Here is a 25,862-nt window from a genome sequence, read left to right as displayed (position 1 = left end):
GCTTGGGTTTCACACTGGCCCTGTCCTGTCTGCCTTGCCCAAATGTACCCCCACCCCCACCAACTCTGTATTTTATTCCCTGGAAGGTGGCAGGAGGTCACAGTGGGTCCGAAACTGGGCTGTGTGGCGCTACTTTCGAGACTACTTCCCCATCCAGGTAAAGTGCTGTGAGTGTTACCTTGGGAGGGTGGGAATGGTTGGGAAATCTGAACTCAGGCCTTAACCCACCCACAGGGAAGCAAGTTTAGACCAAGTTGGTCTCTGGGTTTCCTTCCTACTGTGTCACTGGCTGTGCTGGGGACCCCACTGCTCTTTTGAGTATCCATCTTCTCTGGGCCAGTCCTGAGGCCCTGACAGGGAAATGGTGGCTCAGTTTGGCTTTCAGTCTCAGCTCTGTCTGGCCCCTGCGTGGTCTGCAAGCTGGGCTGGTGAGGCACAGCCATCTGGCCCTGATGCATGTGGGCGATGCTGGTGAATTGAGGATAACTCTGGCAGGATTCTGAAGGTTTTCCCCACAGGGGAAAGACCTGTCTGGCCAGCTCACTCAACACCCCAGCCCCAGCACACCCTAGCTGCTGAGTACCCCGCAGAAGGTAGGGGTGCTGAAGAGTGGAGGCAGCACGTGAATGTGAAAGTGTTCTGTGCAGGGTGCAGGGTGGTGTATATTTGCTGTTGTGAGTCAGTGACTGAGATCCTGGTGTGCTGCCTGGGGGCAGTGGCTGAGTAACCCTGAATCCTTCACTGCATTCGGTATTTTGGGGGTGGCAGGGCCAGCTCCTTCTGCTCATCCTTAGCCTAAGCCCAGTCTTCCCGGGACCTTCCTGCTCCTCAGGGTCAGCGTTCCTTCTCCTTTTCCTGACCCCATCTCTCTGACTGCAGAAAATTTGAAGCTGTTTTTGTTGGGAGAAAGTTGCGTCATAGGACCCAACCCTCTCATTTTGGAGGTAAAGAAACTGAGCCTCAGAGATGGGCAGGACTTGTCCAGGCTGCATAGTCTAGTATGATGGCAACATTGCAACCACCATCCAGGCTTATTGAATTCGGGGCCCAGGTTCTTTTCCACTGATTTCCTACTGCCTGTTTCTCTGGGAGAAATTCAATCCCTGGATTTCCCCATTGGATTGATTCCAGCTTCCTGGGTCTCCCTCTCCCCCTTTGCTGCTGGAGATCTCGGCTTAAGTTCCTGCCCTGTCACTCCATTTATTAACCTGCCACCATTGTTCCCTGTCCAGTGCAGGGCTCTGCTGGGCATGGGGACACAAGTCAGCCCTGCCCTTGGGGTATCTAATGCGTCCTGATAGACTTTGTCACTTTCTGCCATGGGGCCATGGGCAGACTTTCTCAAGCCTGCTGAGCCTCATCTGCAAAATGGAGCTGTCTGTATGATTAAAAGTGATCAGTTCTGATTGGGTGTGAGTGATGATAGACTGCTCTCTCTGCTTTCTCTCTCACCTCAGGGGCCAGGCTCCAGTGTTCTCTGTTGCCACTGTGGCCTGGTCCTCTGGAAGCCTCCAGGAGGCCAGTAGCCCCATCCACTTAGAATAGGATGACCTGAGGATTGTTGGTCAGACCTGGGACAGGCAGGTGTCCTTTGCTATCCGATCTCCACCCTTCCAAAAGAACCAAACAAACCCCTGTGTCCTTCTCACATCTCTGTTCCAAGAAGTCAGCTGGGAGTTGGAGCCATAGGGCACATACAACCCGGCCCTGTGAGGGCTCCCTGGGGCACTAGGACAAAAGCCAAACTGAGCCTGAGGCAGGCTGGGGTGTTAAGCCTCAACCTGGGGCTTAGGCTGAGCCTGCCTCTGTCCCTCCGGGCCTCAATCTCCCCTTCACTTGGCCTTGATGATCTGACATCAGGTCTGACACTCTACAGGGGTGTGTGTGACCCTCCTGTCCCACCCCCTTTTCCTGGCCTCTTGACAGTAATCATGTAATGAAGATCTGCCACTACCCAGCCGCCCACCTACTCCCTTCCTGGTGGGACTCTGGTCTTTGTCGCCAGAACAGCTCCTCTGGCCCAGAGTGTATCCCTTCTGTTGGCACAGGTGGGGTTCTTGTGTTAGCAACAGCCACCGAGACCACCAGCCACCTGGAAGAGGAGCAGACAGTGCCCCATGTCACCTCTCCCCAAGGTGTAGGCAGAATCCTTGGAGCGGAGACTAGGAAGGACTCTCTCTAAGCTTAGAATCACCTGTCCATCTGCCTCATTTCACTGATAGGCTTACTGAGGCACAGAGAGGAGGGACTATCCCAAGGTCACAAAGCTTAAGTAGTAGCAGGACTAGTGTAGGAACCAGGGCTGTCTGCTTTGGGGCCCATGGTCTTACTCCTGTGTTACTTTCACCATCACTGTGCCGTGCTGTGTAAACTTAAGCAAGCCTTTGCTCTTCTGTGGGTCTGAATTTTTTCCTCTAGGCACTACTGTGGTGGGACAAGCCTATCTGAGCACCTTTCCTCTCCTGGGAGGCAGGGTATAAAGAGTGACTTGATAGGAATGTGTCCCAGACTGACATTAGCCAGCAGGCCTGGCCTCGGCATCGTGTTGGGCTGGGACTTTGCCACGGGAAACAGGCAGCAAGAGGACACAAGAGCAGGCGTGTCAACAGAGCCTTCATTGGCGGTATCTTTCCCCTCCCTCCAGAACGGACATTCTCTCCAGCCCTGGGGGAGGGGAGTGTGACATGAAAACGCATCAGAGCTGGTCAGATGCCTACATTCTTCTGGGTCCTACAGCAAAGGCATTGATTTGCACTGTGTCCCAAGGGACCTCATTCAACCAATTGTCCCTTCAGAGCCTTGGGGAGGGAGGAAATGATTTAAAGAGCCACCTGGGGCCCACTGGGTGACACATCTTCATCCAGCAGCCCAGGGAAAAGTGCAGCGACTGGCCTGCTCCAGAAGTGCAGGATAATTTGCTGTGACCTCCACAGGGGAAGTGTAGCTCCCTTCTCTAGGCCTCAGCTTCCCCCTGTCATCCAAGGAATGGCTTAGACCTTTCAGGGCTCTGCCAGCCCATGCAGTGCTGTGGGTTCCTGGTTATCAGGGCCCAATGGGAAGGTAGGGGGAGCCATAGGAAGGGGACAAAAAGATGCTGCATGGTGTGATGGTCACCTGCCAGGGTAACTATCCCAGTCCTGGCCATCAGCTCAGGAGTAAGTTTCCAAGTTTCCCGCCCGGTATTGGCTGCCCCAGCAATTCCCTCAATGCCTGCCTGCCTTTTTCATCGAAACTAGCACAAGGAGCTTTTTAATTCCAGCTTCACTGAGAGCTAACTTGGTGGGCAGACCTGCTTGTTAGGCAAAACATTGGAACAGCAATCTTACAGAGCTCATGTAAACAAGATTTTGAGATCTGCTCGCTGCCCCGAGCCCCACTAGCCATGGATTAGACTGTTGCTGTTTCCCATTGATTTGGGGAGTAGCTGAGAGTTTGTTTGGTTTTTGAGCAACTTTAATCTGTTTGCCAAGGGCAAAGCGGGAGAAAGAGCATCAGTGCCCCAAGCAGTGGGGATGAGAGTGAGGGAGTCTTGCTCACATTTGCACAGACTGGCAGCGTCAGAGCTGGGAATGGTGCCAGCCACCCTTTTCCATCCCCTCTGTCACCTGAAGATTTGCATTTCAATTTTCCAAGGCCAGCCACCAGCACCCTCTCCCCCAGAGCTGCACACAAGTCCTTCAACTCTGCCAGAAGGCTCCCAAATCTAGAGTCACAGAAAACCTGGGCTCTTGACATTCTGCTGGTGGCCAGTGACTCTGCTTCTAGCTGGCACCAGTGCAGGGAAGGGGCACTTTGCAGCACTCAGGTGGGAGTGTCATTGATGTCACCTCTTTTGAGGCAGGGCAGCCAAAAAGACCAACGTGTTCATTCCTTGTTCTCCAGGAATTGTATTTCTAGAAGTTTGTTTCACAAAAGCAGTCAGGTATGTGGACAAAGATAAGGTATTTATTGAAGCATTACTTCTAAGCGGGAAATTTTGGAAGCTTTTAAAATGTCCGTCAATCAGGGTTTGAGTCGGTGCTGTTACATGCAGGAGAGCTGTGCTGTAGAATACAAATGCAGCCACGAGAAGACATGGAACTGAGGGATTTTGATAAGGACAGATAGCTGTATGTTTGGTAGAAAATGATATAAAAATGCGTATATAACCCATATAACCTCAATTTTGTGGGTTTTGAAAAAGAGCATGTATATTTTTGAGTAGAAAAAGGACTCAATGCATCAGATTGTTTTATCTGGATGGAAATATTATGGATTTTTTTTCTTTTTGCTTTCCTATATTTTTAAAACTCTCTAGAAGTTTCTTTCTTTTCTTTTCCCTCCCCTCTCCTCTCCTCTCCTCTCCCCTCCCCTCCCTTCCCCTCCCTCCCTTCCCCTCCCTTCCCCTCCCCTCCCCTCTCCTCTCCTCTCCTCTCCTCTCCTCTCCTCTCCTCTCCTCTCCCTTCTCTCCTTTCTTCCTTTCCTTCTTTCCTTTCTTCTCACTCTGTCACTCAGGCTTGACTGCAGTGGCGCAATCTTGGTTTACTGCAGCCTCTGCCTCCTGGGCTTCAGCCATCTTTCCACCTCAGCCTCCCTGAGTAGCTGGGACCACAGGTGCATGCCACCATGCCCAGTTAATTTCTGTATTTGTGTAGAGATAAGGGTTTCACCATGTTGCCCAGGCTGGTCTCAAACCCCTGAGCTGAAGCAATCCTCCCACCTTGGCCTCCCAAAGTGTTGGGATAACAGGCATGAGCCACCATGCCTGGCCCTATTATTTTTCTAATCAGAATAAAAGTGATGTTTTTATGAGCAGAATACCCTTACTCATTGTCACTCTCAGCCTCCTCCACCCCCATCACATTCCTTGTAACACAGGGTAGGTGTCACAGGCTCTGCCTCTCATGGCTCAGGGTTTAGGGACACTGCATCACCCATCCCTTCAAGCACCAGCCCCAGGGCAGGGGGTGGGCCCTGAGGAAGCCAATCATCATTTGGAGGATCCCAATGTCCTTAATACCACAGGTCAGGTCCTCAGCTGCTGCAGCCTTACAATAACCTCTACCCCAGGCTGGCTGGCACAGGGCTGTCGCTTGTCCTGTCTTGTCCTTCCTGCCTTAGAACCTGAACTGAGCTGTGGGAAAGTTTCCATTTGGGCCAGCTGCAGTGTCCCTTTTCCAGGCCAGGGGAGTAGGAGGTGGGCTGCCCGTCTCATTCTGTGAGCTGTGGAGGAGCCCACAGAGCACAGGGCCAAGTAAACCCTACCTCCAAGGAGCTCACAGTTTCGAGAGACTGACAGTGGGGGCAGAGCTTGCAGCCAAGGCCCCGGTTGTCAAACTCAGGAACTTGGACTTTACTCACATGAAGCCAGACACCCTCTCCAGTCTGAGAGTGACAAGGGTTGGATTTGACTTTTAGAATAGTCACTCTGGCTGTGGTGAAGAGGATGGGCCCAGAGGGAGGGAAGGCAGGAGGCTGGCAGAATGCAAAGAAGAAGAGCTGCTATGTGCATGGCTGGGGACTGAGAGGAACAAGGGCAAACATTGCCCACCCCTTCCCAGAGACCCACAGTGCAAATGGTGACTGCCCAACACCAGCACTGTGGCCCTGGGGATGAGAGTCTGAGGTCAGGTGTGGAGATTCATTGCAGCCCTCAGGCCCATGGAGGCCCAGGGGAAATAACATATCCAATCCCTCCCTACCCTCTGGGTATGCCCTGGTATCCCTCTCCCAGCCAGTTTCCTCTGACCCAAGGTCATCCTTGCAGCTGGTGAAGACACACAACCTGCTGACCACCAGGAACTATATCTTTGGATACCACCCCCATGGTATCATGGGCCTGGGTGCCTTCTGCAACTTCAGCACAGAGGCCACAGAAGTGAGCAAGAAGTTCCCAGGCATACGGCCTTACCTGGCTACGCTGGCAGGCAACTTCCGAATGCCTGTGTTGAGGGAGTACCTGATGTCTGGAGGTGAGAATCCACCCCCTCTGCTCCTGCTGGGCACTGTTGTCAAGGCCTGAGCCTCTCCATCAGGCAGGGTGACACAGGGAGCCAACACACCATTCCTTGGTGCTGGGCCTGCATTGGGAGATGCAACCTGCTTCAGACATGGTGGGTCAGGGCTGAGGAGGAGAGCTGTCCATATGGTCTTCAGAATTCAACTTGGATAACATCTTCCCTAGAAGGCCTTCTTTGACCCCCTTTTCTGGAGACCCCCAGCCCTTGTGTTGCCTTCTGTACAACCTGATTGTTGTCCATGGCACTCTAATTGTCCACCTGCCTGAGACCTCCCACCAGACTGATGCATTGGGATCCCCAACACCTCGCACCAACTTGGCAGAATTAGGGCCCAGGGAATGTTTGCCAAATGCATGAGTTCCCAAAACTTTGTATCATTAGCTGCATTTTACAGATGAGGAAACTGAGGCTCAGAAAAATGAATAGCTTACACAGAACCAGACAACTCCAAAGGGGCTGGGCTAGGTCTGGGGCCCAAGTCCAGGGTTCTTTATGTTTTATACCTGACTGTGTGCTGGGGATGGGGAGTGGATCCATGGGCAACCCTGACTGTTGCGTCCTTTCCTCCCCTCAGGTATCTGCCCTGTCAGCCGGGACACCATAGACTATTTGCTTTCAAAGAATGGGAGTGGCAATGCTATCATCATCGTGGTGGGGGGTGCGGCTGAGTCTCTGAGCTCCATGCCTGGCAAGAATGCAGTCACCCTGCGGAACCGCAAGGGCTTTGTGAAACTGGCCCTGCGTCATGGGTGAGTGCCTCCCTACACACACACACACACACACACCCCTCCAGTGCCCCTCAGCCCAAGGCAGCAGACTCCTTGGACCCTGAAGACAGGACCCAGACCCCAGGAAGGCATGGAAGGGAATCAGTCATTCTGTTAGGGAGGGGATGTTGGAGCCCAGACTGCACAGTGTGGGCCAAGTTTGCCCATGTGTGTCTGGGTGGGCACAGATGCAACCTGTAGCCTGTGGGCCCTTGCAGATGGGCTGAGAGTCCAGGCTTATATGCAGGACTGGACCACCTGGGGCCAGAATATATCATTTTGCTGGGAGACCAGGAGGTCAGGAAGGAGGGTGGTGTGGAATGTGGCTGGGGGACAGCAGCTGTTTTCTCTGTCCCCTGGGGACCTTACCTCAGGCTTTGGAAGAAGAGGCTGCCCTGCAGGCTCAGCCCTCGGCCAGCCCCTGGGGACACATTCATATTGGACCCCGTCCCTGCCTTCAGGGAGCACCAACGGTGGGGGAGGGTGGAGGGACGGACAGTGACAACACAATGTGCTGAGACTGTGAAACAATGGTGAGTCCAGGGCTAAGAGAGGCCTGGGTTGGTGGGGGGACCGGGAGAACTTCCTGGCAGAGGCAGGCCCTGCAGGAAGAAGTGGAAAACAGGCATTCCAGAGCAGGGCGCTCAGCCTTCCCTTTGCCTGGGGGACCCAGAGCTCTGATATGCTCCCCAGTCATTAGCAATGGGGCAGAAGGCCCATCAGAACCTGGTAGAGAGGGGTCATGTGAACTTGGGACACCCAGGTGATTCTGGTACACCCAGTTGGGGGAGGGGGACACTTGGCCAGTGTCCAGGGCCTCTAGGCTGACATAGACTGAAGCCAGTAAGTAGGGTATGACAGACCCTGGCCTCTCCCTTCCAGAGCCGACCTGGTTCCCATCTACTCCTTTGGAGAGAATGAAGTGTACAAGCAGGTGATCTTTGAGGAGGGCTCCTGGGGCCGATGGGTCCAGAAGAAGTTCCAGAAATACATTGGTTTCGCCCCATGCATCTTCCATGGTCGAGGCCTCTTCTCCTCCAACACCTGGGGGCTGGTGCCCTACTCCAAGCCCATTACCACTGTTGGTAAGCTCCTAGCCTGCAGACCAAGGGCTGTCCTGAACACAGGGTGCCATACAGCTAATCAGCAGTAGAGACGGGATTGCAGTGCAGGCCATCTGGCTCTGATGGCCATGCCCTTAGCCATGAGGACTTTGAAGTGTTGGGTGCTGATACTGGTCAAGAGGGGTAGCAGTAGGAGTCGGGGAATTGAGCCTATGTGATGAACCAAGCTCTGTGATAGGTGAGGAAAGAAAACCTGCAGTCTCTGGGTTTGTAGTACCCACTAGTCTATCAGGGAAGACTATTACAGCAAAGACTAGTGGGGGAATGTGATGAGGATGCACAGGTGCTCTAGGGAGTCATAGCGGACCCCAGGGAGGAGGTAACTCTTGCACTGCTAACTGGTAGGAATTATCTAGCAAAATAGAGGAGGAAGAGATTTTTGTATCAGAAACAATAGCCTACGTGAAGTTCAGAAGCAAGATTGTGTAGTTTTTTTGAAGAACAGAAAGAAAAACATTAATATGACTGCAGCATAGACCTGTCAGAAGAGTGGAAAACACTGGTTGCACTTGGCCCTCGTCTGTGTTGTTTTGGGTGTATTTGGGACTGTTTAGAGGATTCTGAAGAATTACCTATTGTAGGTGTGTGTGTGCATGTTAATGGATCCCACAGGAGCACATGGGCCCTTGGCAGCAGACTCAAAGGGCCAAAGCTCACACAGGGGATCCTTTGCGTTCCTAGGCCAGGTGTCCTGCCTTGTACTTTTAGGTAGAGATAAAGCAACAGGGAGGCAGCAGGAACATTTCCATGCACAGGTGTGGCTGGGGAGGGGCTGGGTCCTGTGGGTAATGTGAAGGAATTTGCTCTTCACTTTGAGAATGGAGAGCTACCAGACAGTGTTTGGGAGGAGAAGTTCAGATTTGCATTTAAAAATGATCCTTGGAGCTGCTGGATGGAAGATGGGTTAGAAAAGTGGAAGCCACGAGACCAGCCCAGAGGCTGTTTTGGTAGCCAGTGGCTTGGGCCAAGGGAGTAGCAGTGGAGATGGAAGAGATGTGCATGATTTGGGAAAATTTCGGAAATAGCATTGGCAGGACATAGGAATGGATTGGGTATGGAGATGCAGCAGGATAAGAAAATAAAGTAACGCACAGATCATAAATGCTGGTCTTCTCTCTCCTCTCCTGCCCTTAACCACACTTTTTATTTTTTTATTTTTTTATTTTTAAGACAGGGTCTCATTCTGTCATCCAGGCTGGAGTGCAGTGGCGCAATCTCGGCTCACTGTAACCTCCGCCTCCCCGTCTCAAGCGATCCTCCCACCTCAGCCTCCTGAGTAGCTGGGACTACAGGCGTACACCACCACACCCAGCCAATTTTTTGTATTTTTTTTTTTTTGGTAGAGACGATTTTCACCATGTTACCCAGGCTGGTCTTGAACTCATGAGCTCAAGCAATCTGCGGGTCTTTGCCTCCCACAGTGCTGGGATTACAGGTGTGAGCCACCACGCCTGGCCTACACTTTTTAAAGCATGTCACATTCCTCACAGAATCCTTAGAAAAGCCCTATGAGGAAGAATCCCCATGTGACAGATGAGGAAACTGAGGCTTAGAGAGGCAGGAATGGCTTGCCCAGAGCAGAGCAAAAGCAAAGATGTTTACTTGATCCCCTGACTCTCATAGACCCTCCTAGAAGAATGCAGTGGGTTCAACCAGTCTTGAACCCATCTGCAGCTTAGCACCTGTGTGGCCTCGGGTGGGTCCCTTCACATGCCCCTGGGCCTCAGTCTTTTCATCTGTAATAGGGGACAACCAGAGATGCAGCACATAAAGCATTTGGCACAGTTCCTACCACATGGCGGGCCCACAGCCCAGCGTCACCGACTTCAGCATCATGGTGGATGCCCAGGGGAAGGGTGTTGACTAACCAGAAGCCTCTTCCTTGTCCCTGCAGTGGGAGAGCCCATCACCATCCCCAAGCTGGAGCACCCAACCCAGCAAGACATCGACCTGTACCACACCATGTACATGGAGGCCCTGGTGAAGCTCTTCGACAAGCACAAGACCAAGTTCGGCCTCCTGGAGACTGAGGTCCTGGAGGTGAACTGAGCCAGCCTTCGGGGCCAACTCCCTGGAGGAACCAGCTGCAAATCGCTTTTTTGCTCTGTAAATTTGGAAGTGTCATGGGTGTCTGTGGGTTATTTAAAAGAAATTATAATAATTTTGCTAAACCATTACAATGTTAGGTCTTTTTTAAGAAGGAAAAAGGCAGTATTTCAAGTTCTTTCACTTCCAGCTTGCCCTGTTCTAGGTGGTGGCTAAATCTGGGCCTAATCTGGGTGGCTCAGCTAACCTCTCTTCTTCCCGTCCTGAAGTGACAGAGGAAACTCAGTCTTGGCTCACTGGGGAAGAAGGATTGCCATTAGTGACTTGGACCAGTTAGGCGATTCACTTTTTGCCCCTAGGGATGAGAGGCGAAAGCCACTTCTCATACAAGCCCCTCTATTGCCACTACCCCACACTCGTCTAGTCCTGAAACTGCAGGACCAGTTTCTCTGCCAAGGGGAGGAGTTGGAGAGCACAGTTGCCCCGTTGTGTGAGGGCAGTAGTAGGCATTTGGAATGCTCCAGTTTGATCTCCCTTCTGCCACCCCCACCTCACCCCTAGTCACTCACATTGGAGCCTGGACTGGCCTCCAGGATGAGGATAGGGGTGACAATGACACCCTGCAGGGGAAAGGACTGCCCACATGCACCATTGCAGGGAGGATGCCGCCACCATGAGCTAGGTGGAGTAACTGGTTTTTCTTGGGTGGCTGACGACATGGATGCAGCACAGACTCAGCCTTGGCCTGGAGCACATGCTTATTGGTGGCCTCAGTTTACCTTCCCCAGATCCCAGATTCTGGATGTGAGGAAAAGGTCCCTCTTCAGAAGGGGCCTGGCCTTCTGAGCAGAAGATTAGTTCCAAAGCAGGTGGCCCCTGAACCCAAGCCTCACTTTTCTGTGCCTTCCTGAGGGGGTTGGGCCGAGGAGGAAACCCAACCCTCTCCTGTGTGTTCTGTTATCTCTTGATGAGATCATTGCACCATGTCAGACTTTTGTATATGCCTAGAAAATAAATGAAAGTGAGAATCCTCTATGAGTTATTGCTGGGGCTGCATCTGCATCTGCTGCTGACACCTGGGGAAGACTGGGGCCCCAGCTGGCTGCCCTGTGAGCCCTCTAGCCCCTTGCACCTTTGGCCCACATGACCCTGCCGTGGTGTGTAAGTTACCTGTCACTGTGTAACAAACTACTTCAGAGGTCAATGGCTTCCAACAGCATCTGTTGTCTCCCAGTTCCAAGTCATGATTTGAGGCTTGGCTTGGTCCTCCGCTCAGGGTTTCTCACAGGGCTGCAGTTGTCTTGGAGCCGGGCTGAGGAAGGATCCACTCCCAAGGCCGTTCCTGCAGTTGTTCGCAGGATTGACTTCCTCACTGGCTGTTGACAGAGGCCACTCTCAGTTCCTTGCCACATGGGCCTTTCCATGGGGTAGCTCACGGCACAACAGCTGACTTAGCAAGAAGAGCCAGTGAGTGGAGTGAAGTGTGTGAGCAAGACGGAAGTCCCAGGCCCTTATAACCTAACCTGGGAAGTGATATCCTGTCACTTTTGCCATATTCTGTTCATTAAATGAACATTGCTCGGTCCAGCTCCCACTGGAGGGGAGGGGATTACACCAGGGGATGGATGCCGGGGGCAGGGGTCATTGGGAGCCACTTCACATGGTGCCTACCACGTGGTAAAGGGCTCCTGTCCAGTTGGAGGGCCCTTGAGTGGCTGAGCTGGAAGGCTCCTTATGGGTCACTCAAGCCGTGTTCCCTGCCCCTGGCCTCAGCTCTACCAAAAAGGCTGCTGTCACCCTAGTGATTACAAGATGCCACCTCTTTTCTAATTCCTTTCTGTTCACTGAGTACTAAGCACCTGGGAACCCTTCCCAGCTGAGACCAAAGGACCTTGTTCTAACTTCCTTACTGCCAGAACTGTCCTGCCTGTCCTTGCTGTTCATCCCCCTCCGGGCCAATTCCTCTGTGCCAGAAACTGTGAGAGAGCTACTTGGGAGCAGAGACAAACACTGGGAACAGCTGAGAATATGCAGGGCGGTCAGAGCTGTGCCAGAAGCCCCAACCTGCCCAGGGGTGCCTCACTGAGGAAAGAATGCCTGAGATGGGCCTTGAAGGGCAGCTGAGAGTCGCCAGGAAAGGAAGGCAGTGAAGGGCAGAGCCGCAGGGGAAGGATAGGGAGGCCTGATTGGAAAAACATTGCTGCTTTGAAAAATGGAGGAGGCAGAGACAGCAGTGGGGCTTGGCTTGGAAGGGTGGGGAGCTGGTGTCTCCAGAGTTTCTATGTGGGCAGGAAGGCAGAGCAGTGAGAGGAGTGCTGGGACGGGACAACAGAGGCTGGCTTCTAGTGCCAGGCAGGCCTCAGGCTAGAGTGCTCAGGTCAGAGGACAGCCATTTCCTTTCGGATGGGGGAAAGGCCTTTTTTCTGATGAGGGTCTCAGCATCACCCCAGCCCCAGCCTGAGGCTGACCCAAGGCTGGACTGCAACCTCAGTCTCTCGCTTCAAGTCAAGCCCTGGCCTTAACTAAGGCTACTCCACCAAGGTAGTCTGTTATTCTCAAGCACTGCTTTTTGTGAAGAGTGAGCACCTTCTGTGCACTGGGGAACTCCACCATCTGCCTAAGGAGAACAGAGACAATAACCGGGTCCCAAATCCCAGAGGGATGCCCTCAGTGGCCTGATCAGAGCTGAGACCACCCTGGTCTTAAGCTGTGCATGGGGCAGGGGGGACTCTGGTAGGTTCTGTGAACATTGCCTTGGGATGGGAGTTGTTACCTTGGGAGAAGGAACTGGAACCGCCTTTGCCCCGAAGACCTTCTGCCCTTGGGTGTAGTGGTGAGGGCAGCCCTTTGAGACTGAAGATGGTCGGTTCCATGATTCTGTCTGTGGTTCCCAGATACAGCCACAAGGGGTCGCTGAAGATGGCTCTCAGGCATAGGCCACACAGCGGCTTAGGCTTGCTTTCCACATTTTCACATCTCTCCAGCTCCTACCCAGGCTAAAAGCTAGGGTGTTTCACAGATAAAGATATCTATTAGGTCAAATTGGCTTATCACGTTGTTCAAATCTCCTCTTTCTTTGTTGGTCTTCTGCTTAGTTGTTCTATCCATTATTCAGAGCACGGTATTGAATTCTCCAACTGTTGTTATTGATTGATGTCTCCCTCCAGTTCTGTCAGTTCTTGCTTCATGTGTTTTGGGACTCTGCCGTTAGCCGCATGCATGTTTATAACATGTTTATATTATGTCTTCCTGATGAATCCACCCTTTATCATTATAAAATGCTTCTCTTTGTAGTAAGAGTTTCTGTCTCAAAGTTTACTGTGTATAACCTATATTGGTACAGCAACCCCAACTCTCTTTTGTTCCTATTTGCATGGAATGTCTTTTCTATCCTTTCCCTTTCAACTTATTTGTGTCTTTGAATATAAAGTGTGTTGTAGACATAATAGTGTTGGATATTTTTTATATCCACATTTCTATTCTTTGCCATATGATTGTTTTAGTCTCTTTACATGTAATATAATTATAAGGTGGGATTTACATCTGTCATTTTGCTATTAGTTTTCTGTGTGTCTTATTTTTTTATTCCTCTCTTTTTCCATTCCTGCCTTGTGTGTTAGACAACTGTTTTGTAATATACTATTTTAATCATCATCTTGTTTCTGTATGTTTTTGAGTTATTTTCTTAGTGGTTGGTTGACACTTTAGTCCAGATTAATACAAATTAAGATTAACATCTTAATTTCCCCATCATTTGGGCAGGGTAGCTTGAGAGAAAAGAGGGGCAGGCCATATGAGAATGGTGTAGTGGGTTGAATAGTGGCCCACACAATATGTCCACATCCTAATCCCTTGAACCTGTGAATGTAGTCTTATTTGGAAAAAAGGGCCTTTGCAGATAAAATTAAGTTAAAGATTTCAAGATGAGGTAATACTGAATATCTAGATGGGACCCAAATTAAATGATAGGTGTTCTTAGAAGAACAGGCCAGGCGCAGTGGCTCATCGTTACAATCCCAACGCTTTGGGAGGCCGAGGCAGGAGAATTGCTCGATCCCAGGAGTTCGAGACCAGCCTGGGCAATGTAGTGAGACCAGCCTAGCCAACATGACAAAACCCCATCTCTACTAAAAATACAAAAATTAGCCAGGTGTGGTGGTGCACACCTGTAGTCCCAGCTACTTGGGAGGCTGAGGCACAAGAATTGTTTGAACCTGGCTGGGCACAGTGGCTTATGCCTGTAATCCCAGCACTTTGGGAGGCTGAGGCGGGCAGATCACCTGAGGTCGAGAGTTCAAGACTAGCCTGACCAACATGGAGAAACCCCGTCTCTACTAAAAAATACAAAATTAGCTGGGGTGGTGGTGCATGCCTGTAATCCCAGCTACTCGGGAGGCTGAGGCAGGAGAGTCGCTTGAACCCAGGAGGTGGAGGTTGCAGTGAGCCGAGATCACGCCATTGCACTCCAGCCTGGGCAACAAGAGCGAAAGTCCATCTCAAAAAAAAAAAAAAAAAAAAAAAAAAAAGAATCATTTGAACCCGGGAGGTGGAGGTTGCAGTGAGTGGAGATTGTGCCACCGCACTCCAGCCTGGGTGACAGAGCAATACTCTGTCTCAAAAACAAAACAAAACAAAACAAAACAAAAAACGGAGGCAGAGATTGGGAGTTGTGTAGGCACAAGGCAAGGAACACCTGGAACCACTAGAATCTGGAAGGGGCATAGAAGGATTCTCTCCTCGAGCCTTCTAAGAGAGCACAGCCCTTGATTTTGGACTTCTGGACTCCAGAACTGTGAGAGAACAAATTTCTGTTTTAAGCCACCCAGTTTGTGTCTTAAACTAATACTTTAATATATATACTTTAATATATTTAATATATATTTAATATATTTACACCACCTGATAGAGAAGTTGGACCAGAGGATGACAACCTCTAGTCTTCTCACAAATCAAATATTTCACTTTTCTTTCCATGAGGTGGACTACAAGTTTGGAAGGCACTTTTCCCTAGTACTTCGGAGAGGGTGGAATATTTTCCCATTTAAAGAGTTATAATGGGATCATGAGGAGGAGAAAAGTGGGGACTTCCCCCACCCCCTGCTTCCACCACAATTTTTACAGCAAACGCATGCTTCATATATATATTTCAAACTTCTTTTTCATATTCCTGTTTCCCTTCCTTGCAAACTCTTTTTCAAAATACTTTTTACCACTTTCCGTTTAGGGAAAGTGATATATATTTTTTTTTTTTTTTTTTTTTTTTGAGACGAGTCTTGCTCTGTCCCCAGGCTGGAGTGCAGTGGCGCAATCTCGGCTCACTGCAAGCTCCGCCTCCCGGGTTCACGCCATTCTCCTGCCTCAGCCTCCTGAGTAGCTGGACTACAGCGCCCGCCAACACGCCCGCTAATTTTTGTATTTTTAGTAGAGACGAGTTTCACCGTGTTAGCCAGGATGGTCTCGATCTCCTGACCTCGTGATCCGCCCGCCTCGGCCTCCCAAAGTGCTGGGATTACAGGCTTGAGCCACCGCGCCCGGCCTGTTTCATATATTTTCATCTAATTTTTTTTAATCATACATACACATAATTTTATTTCTTATGTTTTTTATGTATCATTGAATCACACTAACATACATCTTAAAAAGTTTATTCTCTGAAGTATCAAATGATTTTTGAGATTTATATTTACTTTTGATGAAAACTAATGTCGAAGTATTTTTCTTCTAATTAAACATGAACAGTATATTTTTTCATTCAATGTATATGATATAAAAATATATTCCAAAAAAGTATGACTTTGCTATATAAATTTATCGAAAATATATTTAGTAACACTATTTCATTAGAGGCAGTAAAATGTAGGATTAACAACACTGGAGTTACACTGCTTTAGAATCCCAGCTCAAAACTCAGAACATGTGACCTTGGGCAAGTAACATGACTGCCTTCGCTTTCTAATCTCATAGCACTGTCGTGCCGATACACAAAAACTGCTTGTAGCAATGCCTGGCACAACCCGAGCACTCAATAAATTATTTTTTAAAATCTAAACTTTAGGGAGTTGAGCCTGATCTCTCTCTCTGGCTACAGAACTCCACTGTGGTAGCCCCTCCTGAATAAAGTCTGCCCTACTGTTTTTTTGTTTGTTTGTTTGTTTGTTTGTTTTTTGAGACAGTTTCGCTCTTATTGCCCGGGCTGGAGTGCAATGGTGTGATCTTGGCTCAGCACAACTTCCACCTCCCAGGTTCAAATGATTCTCCTGCCTCAGCCTCCCAAGTAGCTGGGATTACAGGCATGTGCCACCACACCTGGCCAATTGTTTTTTATTTTTAATGGAGACGACGTCTCTCTCTTTTTTTTTTTTTTGAGACAGGGTCCCACTCCGCCGCCCAGGCTGGAGTGCAGTGGTGCAGTCTCGGCTCACTGCAAGCTCCGCCTCCTGTGTTCATACCATTCTCCTGCCTCAGGCTCCCGAGTAGCTGGGACTACAGGCACCCGCCACTGCGCCTGGCTAATTTTTTGTATTTTTAGTAGAGACAGGGTTTCACTGTGGTCTCTATCTCCTGACCTCGTGATCCACCCGCCTTGGCCTCCCAAAGTGCTGGGATTACAGGCGTGAGCCACCACGCCCAGCCCGACGTCTCTCTCTTTCTAGTGGGTCTTGAACTCCTGAGCTCAAGCAATCCTCCTGCCTTGGCCTCCCAAAGTGCTGAAATTACAGGCATGAGCTACCATGCATGGCCAAGAATGTTACCCTATATAACTACACTGAAACCATGAAGACCACGAAATTAACATAAAAACATTACTACGATCTAATCCTCAGGCCCTATTCAAATTTCACCGTTTGTCTTAATAGTGTCCATTCTGGCAAAAGGATCAAGTTCAGAGTCACACGTTATTTCGATCTTCTTTTATCTGAAACAGATACTCAGTCTTTCCTTGACCATCATGACTTTGACAATCTTGAAGATGATGGGCTGGGTACTCTTAGAATGCCATTCGGTTTTGTTTTGCCTATTGTTTCCTTATGATTGGTTCAGATTATTTATCTTTGGCAGAAATATCACAGATGTGATGATGGGCTCTCCTCATCATATCCTATCAGGAAGCAGATAATTTGAATTTGTCATATTACTGATTGATGATGGTCATGTTGATCACTCTTTTTTTTTTTTTTTTTTTTTTTTTTGAGACGGAGTCTTGCTCTGTCGCCCAGGCTGGAGTGCAGTGGCACAATCTCGGCTCACTGCAAGCTCCGCCTCCTGGGTTCACACCATTCCCCTGCCTCAGCATCCAGAGTAGAGTAACTGGGACTACAGGCTCCCGCCACCACGCCTGGCTAATATTTTTGTATTTTTAGTAGAGACAGGGTTTCACTGTGTTAGCCAAGACGGACACGATCTCCTGACCTCGTGATCCACCCGCCTTGGCCTCCCAAAGTGCTGGGATTACAGGCGTGAGCCACCGTGCCTGGCCTCATTGATCACGTTTAAGATGGTGACTTGCCACACTTTTCCACTGTAAAGTTACTCTTTTTTTGGTATTTTGATATTTGAAAGGAGATAGTTACAAATATCTCCTTTCTTATTAAACATTTATTATAAAGACTCATGGATCCTGTTTTATTCAATGGGTTATAAGCCATTCTAACATTTATTCTGATGCTTAAACTGCCCCAGTTTTGGACAGTGAGAAGCCCCTTTGAACTGGCTTCTGTGTCCCTTTGATGTCATTTGTCCCATCATTTTTCTGAGGACTTCCTTACTTTCTGGCACAACTAGATGCCCCAGGATCATCTTTTGCTTTTTTTCTGGCCCAATCCTGAAATCAGCCACTTCTCCAAAGAGTCTTGATTCCTCCTAGTGGAGGACGGTATCTAGAAACCAAGATCTGGCCAGTTTTAATTTACGGATAACAGGGTTCATCCTAGTTCTCTCCCTTCTCATATTTATAACTAACTAGTCCTAAATAGTGTATTCTAATGAATGCAGAAGCTATGATGTGGGTGACAAAGTCCTGCCCTGAGGACCTGGGTTCACACCATCAATTTGCCCTAAGAACCATGTGATGGGTCATTTTAATTTCTGATCCTTTTTTTAGGCATCTGTAAAACTGAGACAATAATATCCACTTCAGCCAGGCTCGGTGGCTGATGCCTGTAATCTCAGAACTTTGGGAGGCTGAGGTGGGTGGAGCACCTGAGGTGAGGAGTTTGAGACCAGCCTGGCCAACGTGGTAAAACCCCATCTCTACAAAAATTACCTGAGCGTGGTGGCTCACACCTGTAGTCCCAGCTTCTTGGGAAGGAGAATTGCTTGAACTTGGGAGGTGGAGGTTGCAGTGAGCCGAGATCGTGCCACTGCACTCCAGCCTGGGTGAAAGAGTGAGACTCTGTCTCAAAAAATAAAACAAATAAATAATACCTACTTCACAGGATCCTGTGGGGATTGACCAGAGTAATGTATGTAAAACACTTAGCAAATGTTAGTTCCCTCTAGGTCCTAGGGAAACCTGTGGACTCATAAAGGGGAATTGATTTGTCTAAAATCATGCAGTGAATAAGCTAAAGGTTCAGACTGGTCTCCAGATGCTTACCCCTGGCATGGAGTCTTTCAGCCACACCACTTTGCATTCAGGGTGTACCTTCTCAGAAACTCTGTGATGCTATGCCTGCCTGGGGAGTGGCTTATCAGTCAAAGAATCAGCCTAACAGGGAAATCAGACATCCCTTGAGTGCCTTTATTACCAGGAACTCAGCACATTTTTGTCCTAACTGTCTTTAAACTCAATGAAGAAATGTCACAACTTATCATCACCATTTTCACTGCTTTGCCCACCCCCGAATCTACTCAACACAGCAGCCAGAGTGACATTTCTGAAGCATAAATAAGAGCATGTAACTCCCCTGCTTAAACCCCTTAATAGTTGTCCATGAGCCTCAAAGAAATCCAAACTCCACTGTGGCCTATAATGCCCGGCAGGACCTAGCCCTGCCAGCGTCTCTAGCCTCATTCTGCGTCATCAGGGCTGGATTAGGACTTCAGAAGCTCTAAGCACCAAAGGATAGTGCTGCTTCTGCTGTATAAAATTACAAATAAGGGCCAGGTGCAGTGAGGCACACCTGTAATCTCAGCATTTGGGAAGGCCAAGGCAGACAGATCACTTGAGCCCAGGAGTTCGAGACCAACCTGGGTAACATAGCAAAAGCCATCTCTACAAACAATACAAAAATTAGCCAGGTGCGTCAGTGCGCTGTAGTCTCAGCTATTTGGGAGGATCGACTGAGCCTGGAAGGAGGTTGAGGCTGCAGTGAATCATGATCACACCACTGTACTCGAGACTGGGTGACAGAGCAAGACCCTGTCTCAAAAATAAATAAATAAATAAATAAATAAAATTACCAATAAGAACAACACTAAACTGTTAAAGAAACTGAAGGCGGTCTTTGGTTTGGTTTTGGTTTTGAAATACCAATTTCTTTCAAAAGTGTTCTCCTCTTCCTCCTCAGCACCGGCTGGCCTTCTCCTCGAATTGCTGCAATGCTCCATATAGTCCTTCACAGGCTGTTCCTCCTGTTCCTTTATCCAAACAGCTTCCCCTACCCTCACTAGCCTCCTTTGTCCAGTTAACTCCTACTCATCTTTCAGACCTCACTGCAAACATCAGTTCCCAAGGAAAGTTTTCTCTGGACAACTCTCAGTAAATCAGCTCCCTGGGTTAGATGTGCTTATTTCGCATATGTGTTACTTACCCTCACTGGCCCGCACATTCACAAGCTCCTGTGTTCACACTGGCACCTTTACAGTCAGTGGCAGTGGGAAAACCACTGGAACTGAGGAAAGAGTGTTGGTCTTGGGGACAAAAGGCCCAACTCTTTGTCTTAGCTTTGCTACAAACTTTGTGTGACCTTAGGCAAGCTCATTTCCCCTCTCTGGGGGCTGTGTCTAGTCGGGAGGAATGGAGGCCCCCACGTGATCCAAACATTCACTTACTCAAGCATTTGTCCATTCATTCATTGACTTCATTCATTCAGCCATTTGCTCAATGATGCTATGGAGCCTGTTTTCTGTGTCAGGATGCTGGGGACTCAAATCAAAAGCAGAGGTTCACAGCAGAGTGGGAAGGACAAATGTAGATGGCTCAGTATATGACTAGGCACACAGTTACACATACTGAAGAGAGGGCAGACAGCTGCTGTAGGAGCCCAGAGGAGGTAGCAGTTTGTTCAGACCTGGGAGGCAAATTTTGAGAAAATGACCTTGCCGAGTTGGGAAAGGAGAAGGGAAAATGCTGTCTAGGCACCTGCCTTTCAGGGTTCTTGGGTTTGTGTGTTTCTTTGGGGAACTGTCTTTTTCTTTCACAAGTCTCACCTGCTTTCTGCAAGCGTCTCACTCTTCTAGTCCTGCCCCTTCAAAGCTACCCCTCCCCCAAGGCTGCCTGAGCCATCTTTCTAAGTGCTTTCTGTTGCCCACGATGAAACTCATGTTTTTCGGCCTGGTAGTCAGGTTCTTCTCACCCGGCCCTAGCTTCCTCTTCCAATCTTTTTGCCTGTTGCTCTCCCATGCAGCCTTTGTTTCAGCCATGTTAGACTCTGCTGCTGCCACATCCTCTGCCCCTGTGCCTTTGCTCATGCTGTTCCTCTTGCGTAGGGTACTCTCCTCTCCTAGGAAGCCTTCCTGGACAACATGTGACAGTTAGCAACTTTCTCTTAGTGCTTCCACTGTACTTTATACATCATCTTGATTATTGTACTTACCACTTTGTACCGAATGAGCTGCGATCTCCTTTCAGTTAGGGATTCTATGTGCATCATTTTTTGAAACGTAGTGCCCAGGCTGGACACCTGGCAAAGGTCTGATGGGTGTTTGACTAGACAAGTAAGTGAATGGAAGAAAGAGGGCTCTGTTGAAAGGAAGGGGATAGATTTAACTCAATACAGTTTGAGACACTGAAAGACCCATCTGCCCTATCTTGCTCTTGTTTACCCAATGCATCAGGCCCATGTGGTGGGAGGAGGAAGTGGAAGCAAATGGATTGGGGTAGGCTTAGCTTTTTGGCCCTGGAAACTGAATGTTTGATTTAAATACCCAAGATGGTACTAATTAGCTGTTAAAACCCTAGCTATTCCCGAGCCAAACAGGTCTAAACACCTATTGTTCATCTACTAAACTCCCAATCATCCTTTATAACTTTGGTGAAGCCTGCTCTGACCTTGCCCACCAGCTCCTGAAGAGTTGGTCACTCTTACCACTGACCTTGGACCCCTTCTATCATTGCATATATATTGCATTTGGCCACCTTATAATCTATGTTCTCTAAACTTGGATATATGTTTCTCTGGGGGATATATAGCACTATGTAAATATTATAATAATTTAATTCTGTGGTTTTAAATATTTTTATGTTGAAACAAACAGCCATATTATGAAATAGGATCCCAATAATAAAAGAGTTTTTAGGGCTGGGCGCGGTGGCTCACGCCTGTAATCCCAGCACCTTGGGAGGCTAAGGCGGGTGGATCATTTGAGGCCAGGAGTTCGAGACCACCCTGACCAACATGGTGAAATCCTGTCTCTACTAAAAATACAAAAAGACTTAGCTGGGCATGGTGGTGCATGCCTGTAGTCTCAGCTACTTGGGAGGCTGAGGCAGGAGAATCACTTGAACCCGGGAGGCAGAGGTAGCAGTGAGCTGAGATCGCACCACTGCACTCCAGCCTGAGTCACAGAGAGAGACTCTGTCTCAACAACAAGAAAAAAAATTTTTAGAATGAAATAGGACATATGAAAATAATGACAACTAGTATTTATTAAAAATGTACTATCTCCCAGACAGTGTGTTAAATGCTTTACATTATCTTGAATACTTTGCAAGCAGCAGGCTTTTGAGTTCTTCCCAATGCCCCTAGGGATGAGAGTTCTAGTTCTCCTAGTGTTTTCGGCATTTGGGAAAAGTGGGAGAAGGGTTGTTTACTTGAGCTCTGCATTTCCAGCACCCAGTAGCTAGCCTGTGCAAAGGTGAACCTCAGTAAAGGCTTGTGGAAAGAATGGATCCTGCTCTCTGCTGGAATGTCCTTTCTTCCCTCTCTCCTGACTTGGTGAACTCTTATTGGCCCTTCAATACCCTGTTTCAATGTCACCTCCACTGTGAAATCTGACTCTCAACTATTTTCTCTGGCTCTCACTGCCTTTGGGCTTCCCTCAGACTCAGCTGTGAGTAACTGGATGATCACTCTTTGTTTGTTTTTGGTATGGGGTCTCAGTCTGTTGCCCAAGCTGGAGTACAGTGGCATGATCGTGACTCACTGCAGCCTCGACCTCCCCAGGCTCAGGTAATCCTCCCACCTCAGCCTCCTCAGTAGCTGGGACTATAGGTGAAAACTACATGCTGGGCTAATTTTTGTATTTTTGTAGAGACAAAGTTTTGCCATGTTGCCCAGGCTCGTCCCAAATTCTTGGGCTCAAGCAATGTGCCCGCCCCAGCCTCCCAAAGTGCTAGGATTATAGCATGAGCCACTGTGCCTGGCCTACTCTTTGTTTACTGGACTCCCATATAAGGGGTTGGGCAGCTCCTCTAGGGATGAATCTCGGTCTGATTTCCCAGCATCTAGCAGAGCTTGATAAGAGAAGCCCTCAGTGTGCATTTATTGAATGAATGAAGTGATAAAGTTAGCTAATATTCAGAACTGATGCCCAAAGGAGAAAGAAGTGATTCTGTGTTCTTTCTCTAGGTCCATTTTCTTAAGTGAGTTATGGCCCCCTAACAGATATGTCCACGTTCTAACCCCTGGAACCTGTTAATATGACCTTATTTGAAAAAAATCATATTTGCAGATGTAATGAAGAATCTCAAGATGAAACCTAAATTATCTGGGTGGGCCCTAAATCTAAAGACAATGTCTTTTTTTTGAGATGGAGTCTCGCTCTGTCACCCAGGCTGCAGTGCAGTGGCGCAATCTCGGCTCACTGCAAGCTCCGCCTCCTGGGTTCACGCCATTCTCCTGCCTCAGTCTCCCAAGTAGCTGGGACTACAGGCACCCACCACTGCGCCCGGCTAACTTTTTGTATTTTCAGTGGAGATGGGGTTTCACTGTGTTAGCCAGGATGGTCTCGATCTCCTGACCTCATGATCCGCCTGCCTCGGCCTCCCAAAATACTGTGATTACAGGTGTGAGCCATCGCACCCGGCCAAATTTTTGTATTTTTAGTAGAGATGGGTTTTCGCCATGTTGGCCAGGCTGATCTCAAACTCCTGAACTCAAGTGACCCATCCACCTCAGCCTCTCAGAGTGCTGGGATTTTAGGCGTGAGTCATTGCGCCAGGGCCTAAAGACAATGTCTTTATAAAAGAAAGAAGAGAAGGCCAGGTGCAGTGGCTTACGTCTGTAATCCCAGCACTTTGGGAGGCCAAGGTGGGCAGATCACCTGAGGTCAGGAGTTTGAGACCAGCCCGACCAACATGGAGAAATCCCATCTCTGTTAAAAATACAAAATTAGCCGGGCGTGGTGGCACATGCCTATAATCCCAGCTACTCGGGAGGCTGAGGCAGGAGAATCACTTAAACCCATGAGGCGGAGGTTGCGGTGAGCCGAGATCATGCCATTGCACTCTAGCCTGGGCAACAAGAGTGAAACTCCATCACACACACACACACACACACACACACACACACACACACACACAGCAAGAAAGAAGACATAGGAATAAGAGAAGCCCATGCAATGACGAAGGCAGAGATTGGAGTTACGCAACCACTAGCTAAGAAACTAGAGCCACCAGTAGCTGGAATACGTAAGGAAGGATTCTCCCCTAGAGCCTTCCAAGAGAGCACAGCCCTCCTGACACCTTGATTTCAGGATCCTAAACTCCTGAACAATGAGAGAATTTCTGTTGTTTTAAGATACCCAGTTTGTGATGTGTTATGGCAGCCTCAGAAAACTAATACAGCTTAGAAACAGAAATGTGTTTTCTGTGAAACTCCCCCAGATCTTGGCACCACATGAGTTCAGTCAGATAATATTTGGGATTTCCCAGTGACTTCTTTCTCAACAAACACCTGATCAAGCGACTCCTTTCTCAACAAACACCTGACCACACACCTCAGGCTCCAGCCATGAGGAGCCACTCAATGTGTCAGAACAGGAGACACTGTGACATCTTTGTGATCCAGCTCTGAGAAAAGATCCAAGGTGTTTTTCAGGCTTCTGAACACCCTGGAAAGATAGTATGCTTACATTTTGTTTAGAACATTTAAAATGCAACTATTATATGCCAGGTCCTGTGTGGGCACTTTACATATGTTGATTTACTTTAATCCCTACAGCAATCCTATTACTATTTTAAAGCTGAGAGAGGGGAAGTGACTTGCCTTGGGATACATAGCTCAAAGGTGGCAGAGCCAAGATTCCAAAGTGCCTGATTCCTATTGTGTCTGACTCTAAAACACTATGTTCTTTCTGCTATGTTCATCCAGGTGGTGGAAAAATTCAGTCTAGGAGTTAAAAAAGGAAAATCAATATCCTGCAGAATGACTCATGCTATTTATTATAGAAGCAATTGCTGGAGATGCTATCATTGTGGATCACGGAAGTCTTCATGGAAGAGGTGGCATTTGAGCTGGGCCTTCACTGCAAAAAAAACATTTCCTGATTCTCTGTCAGGCACTGGGGATCCAGAGATGAATCAGACAAGGTCCTTTTGCTTGAAGAATTCACAGTATTTTTTTTGTGTGTGGGAAGGAGGGTGGCTGCTTATGTGTGTTAAAAGATAATGTGGCCAGGCCCAGTGGCTCATGCCTGTAATCCCAACACTTTGGGAGCCCGAGACTGGAGGATCGCTTGAGCCTGGGAGTTTGAGACTAGTCTGGGAAATATGGCCAGGACCCCATCTTTACAAAAAATTTTAAAATTAGCTGGGCCTGGTGGCATGTGCCTGTATTCCCAGCTACTTAGGAGGCTGAGGTGGGAGGATCACTTGAGCCCAGGAGGTCGAGGCTGCAATGAGCCGTGATTTTGCCACTGCACTCCAGCCCGGGCGAAAGAATGAGGCACTGTTAAAAAAAAAATTAATAGAATAATCCAGACCCACGGTAGGGTCAAAATTCCTAACTCAAGGTCCCAGAGAGGCTCAGAGAAGCCTTTTGGAAGAAGGGACTCCTGCCCCAGCTAAGACTGATTGGATAAGTAGCAAAGGCTTTCTGGGGACAGCACAAGCAGCACACCTGAAGCGGTGAATCGGCGTCCTGGGTGCCTGGCACACCTTGTAGCTCAGCTTACTAGTTAGTGGAATGCGAGAAGGGGCGTGTACTTGTCGGTTGGAGTTGGTCATGAAAGAGCTGGTGGGACTGCCCGACGGTTCTCAGGTCCCAGTGCATCCTGCGTAGTGGCTCTCTGCTGAACCATAAAGCATTCCTTTTCAATCCCTGCACGCTCACGCCGGGAAAAGACTGCACAAGGGGCCTGCCAAGGCAGACAAGCATCGCCACCCAGCTGGCTTCCGAGGGTCCCCGCCCTCCACCGGAGGCCTGTTACCACGGCAACCAGTGAGGGCGGAAGTGGCTCAGAAGACCGATACTCCCTAATCAGGTGACTCTCCCGCCTCCTGCACGTGACACCGGAGCCCAGAAGCGCGCTCTATCTAATCAATACCCCACCCCTCTTTCCCTTTACTGACAATTGACAGCGACCTCGTGCAATGGCCCTTCCGCCTCCGCCAGGAGACTCTGCCCGTTGGTAGTGAATGAACCAATTAGACTGGGAAAAAAAGAAGCAACGCCCCAGGTTTCACTCCGGCTTGACAGACGCAATTGAGGCCATCCTTGAGTCCCTCCGCCCCCAAGTCCAGTAATGCCAGCGATGGACAGACCTTCTACCCAATAGTACGCCCCTTTTCTGCCGTTGGGTCCCGCCCCCTTGAGGGCTAAGCC

General features: G+C 49.0%; 1 protein-coding gene and 1 long non-coding RNA gene across 2 annotated transcripts in view; one reads left to right on the top strand and one right to left on the bottom strand.

Annotated features, from left to right (window-relative positions):
- The window catches only part of DGAT2 (diacylglycerol O-acyltransferase 2), a 32,508-nt gene extending 21,537 nt beyond the window's left edge, over nucleotides 1-10,971 (top strand). The window contains exons 4-8 of the mRNA XM_030828685.1: nucleotides 87-157; nucleotides 5,747-5,951; nucleotides 6,574-6,748; nucleotides 7,649-7,851; nucleotides 9,785-10,971. Coding sequence (XP_030684545.1) covers nucleotides 87-157; nucleotides 5,747-5,951; nucleotides 6,574-6,748; nucleotides 7,649-7,851; nucleotides 9,785-9,939 — 809 coding nt within the window. The 3' untranslated portion in view covers nucleotides 9,940-10,971. The remainder of the gene's footprint in view (nucleotides 1-86; nucleotides 158-5,746; nucleotides 5,952-6,573; nucleotides 6,749-7,648; nucleotides 7,852-9,784) is intronic.
- On the bottom strand, nucleotides 10,313-12,838 carry LOC105739515. Its single transcript, XR_001115444.2, has 3 exons — nucleotides 12,710-12,838; nucleotides 11,107-11,312; nucleotides 10,313-10,734 (listed from the first exon to the last, which is right to left on the bottom strand). It is a non-coding gene; the product is annotated as an uncharacterized LOC105739515 (long non-coding RNA).
- Between the last annotated feature and the right edge of the window lie 13,024 nt (nucleotides 12,839-25,862).

The sequence above is a fragment of the Nomascus leucogenys genome, chromosome 15, assembly GCF_006542625.1.
Source record: "Nomascus leucogenys isolate Asia chromosome 15, Asia_NLE_v1, whole genome shotgun sequence".
Taxonomy (NCBI): domain Eukaryota; kingdom Metazoa; phylum Chordata; class Mammalia; order Primates; family Hylobatidae; genus Nomascus; species Nomascus leucogenys.
Note: the sequence above shows the minus strand (reverse complement) of the source record. Positions and strands in the feature narration are given on the sequence as shown.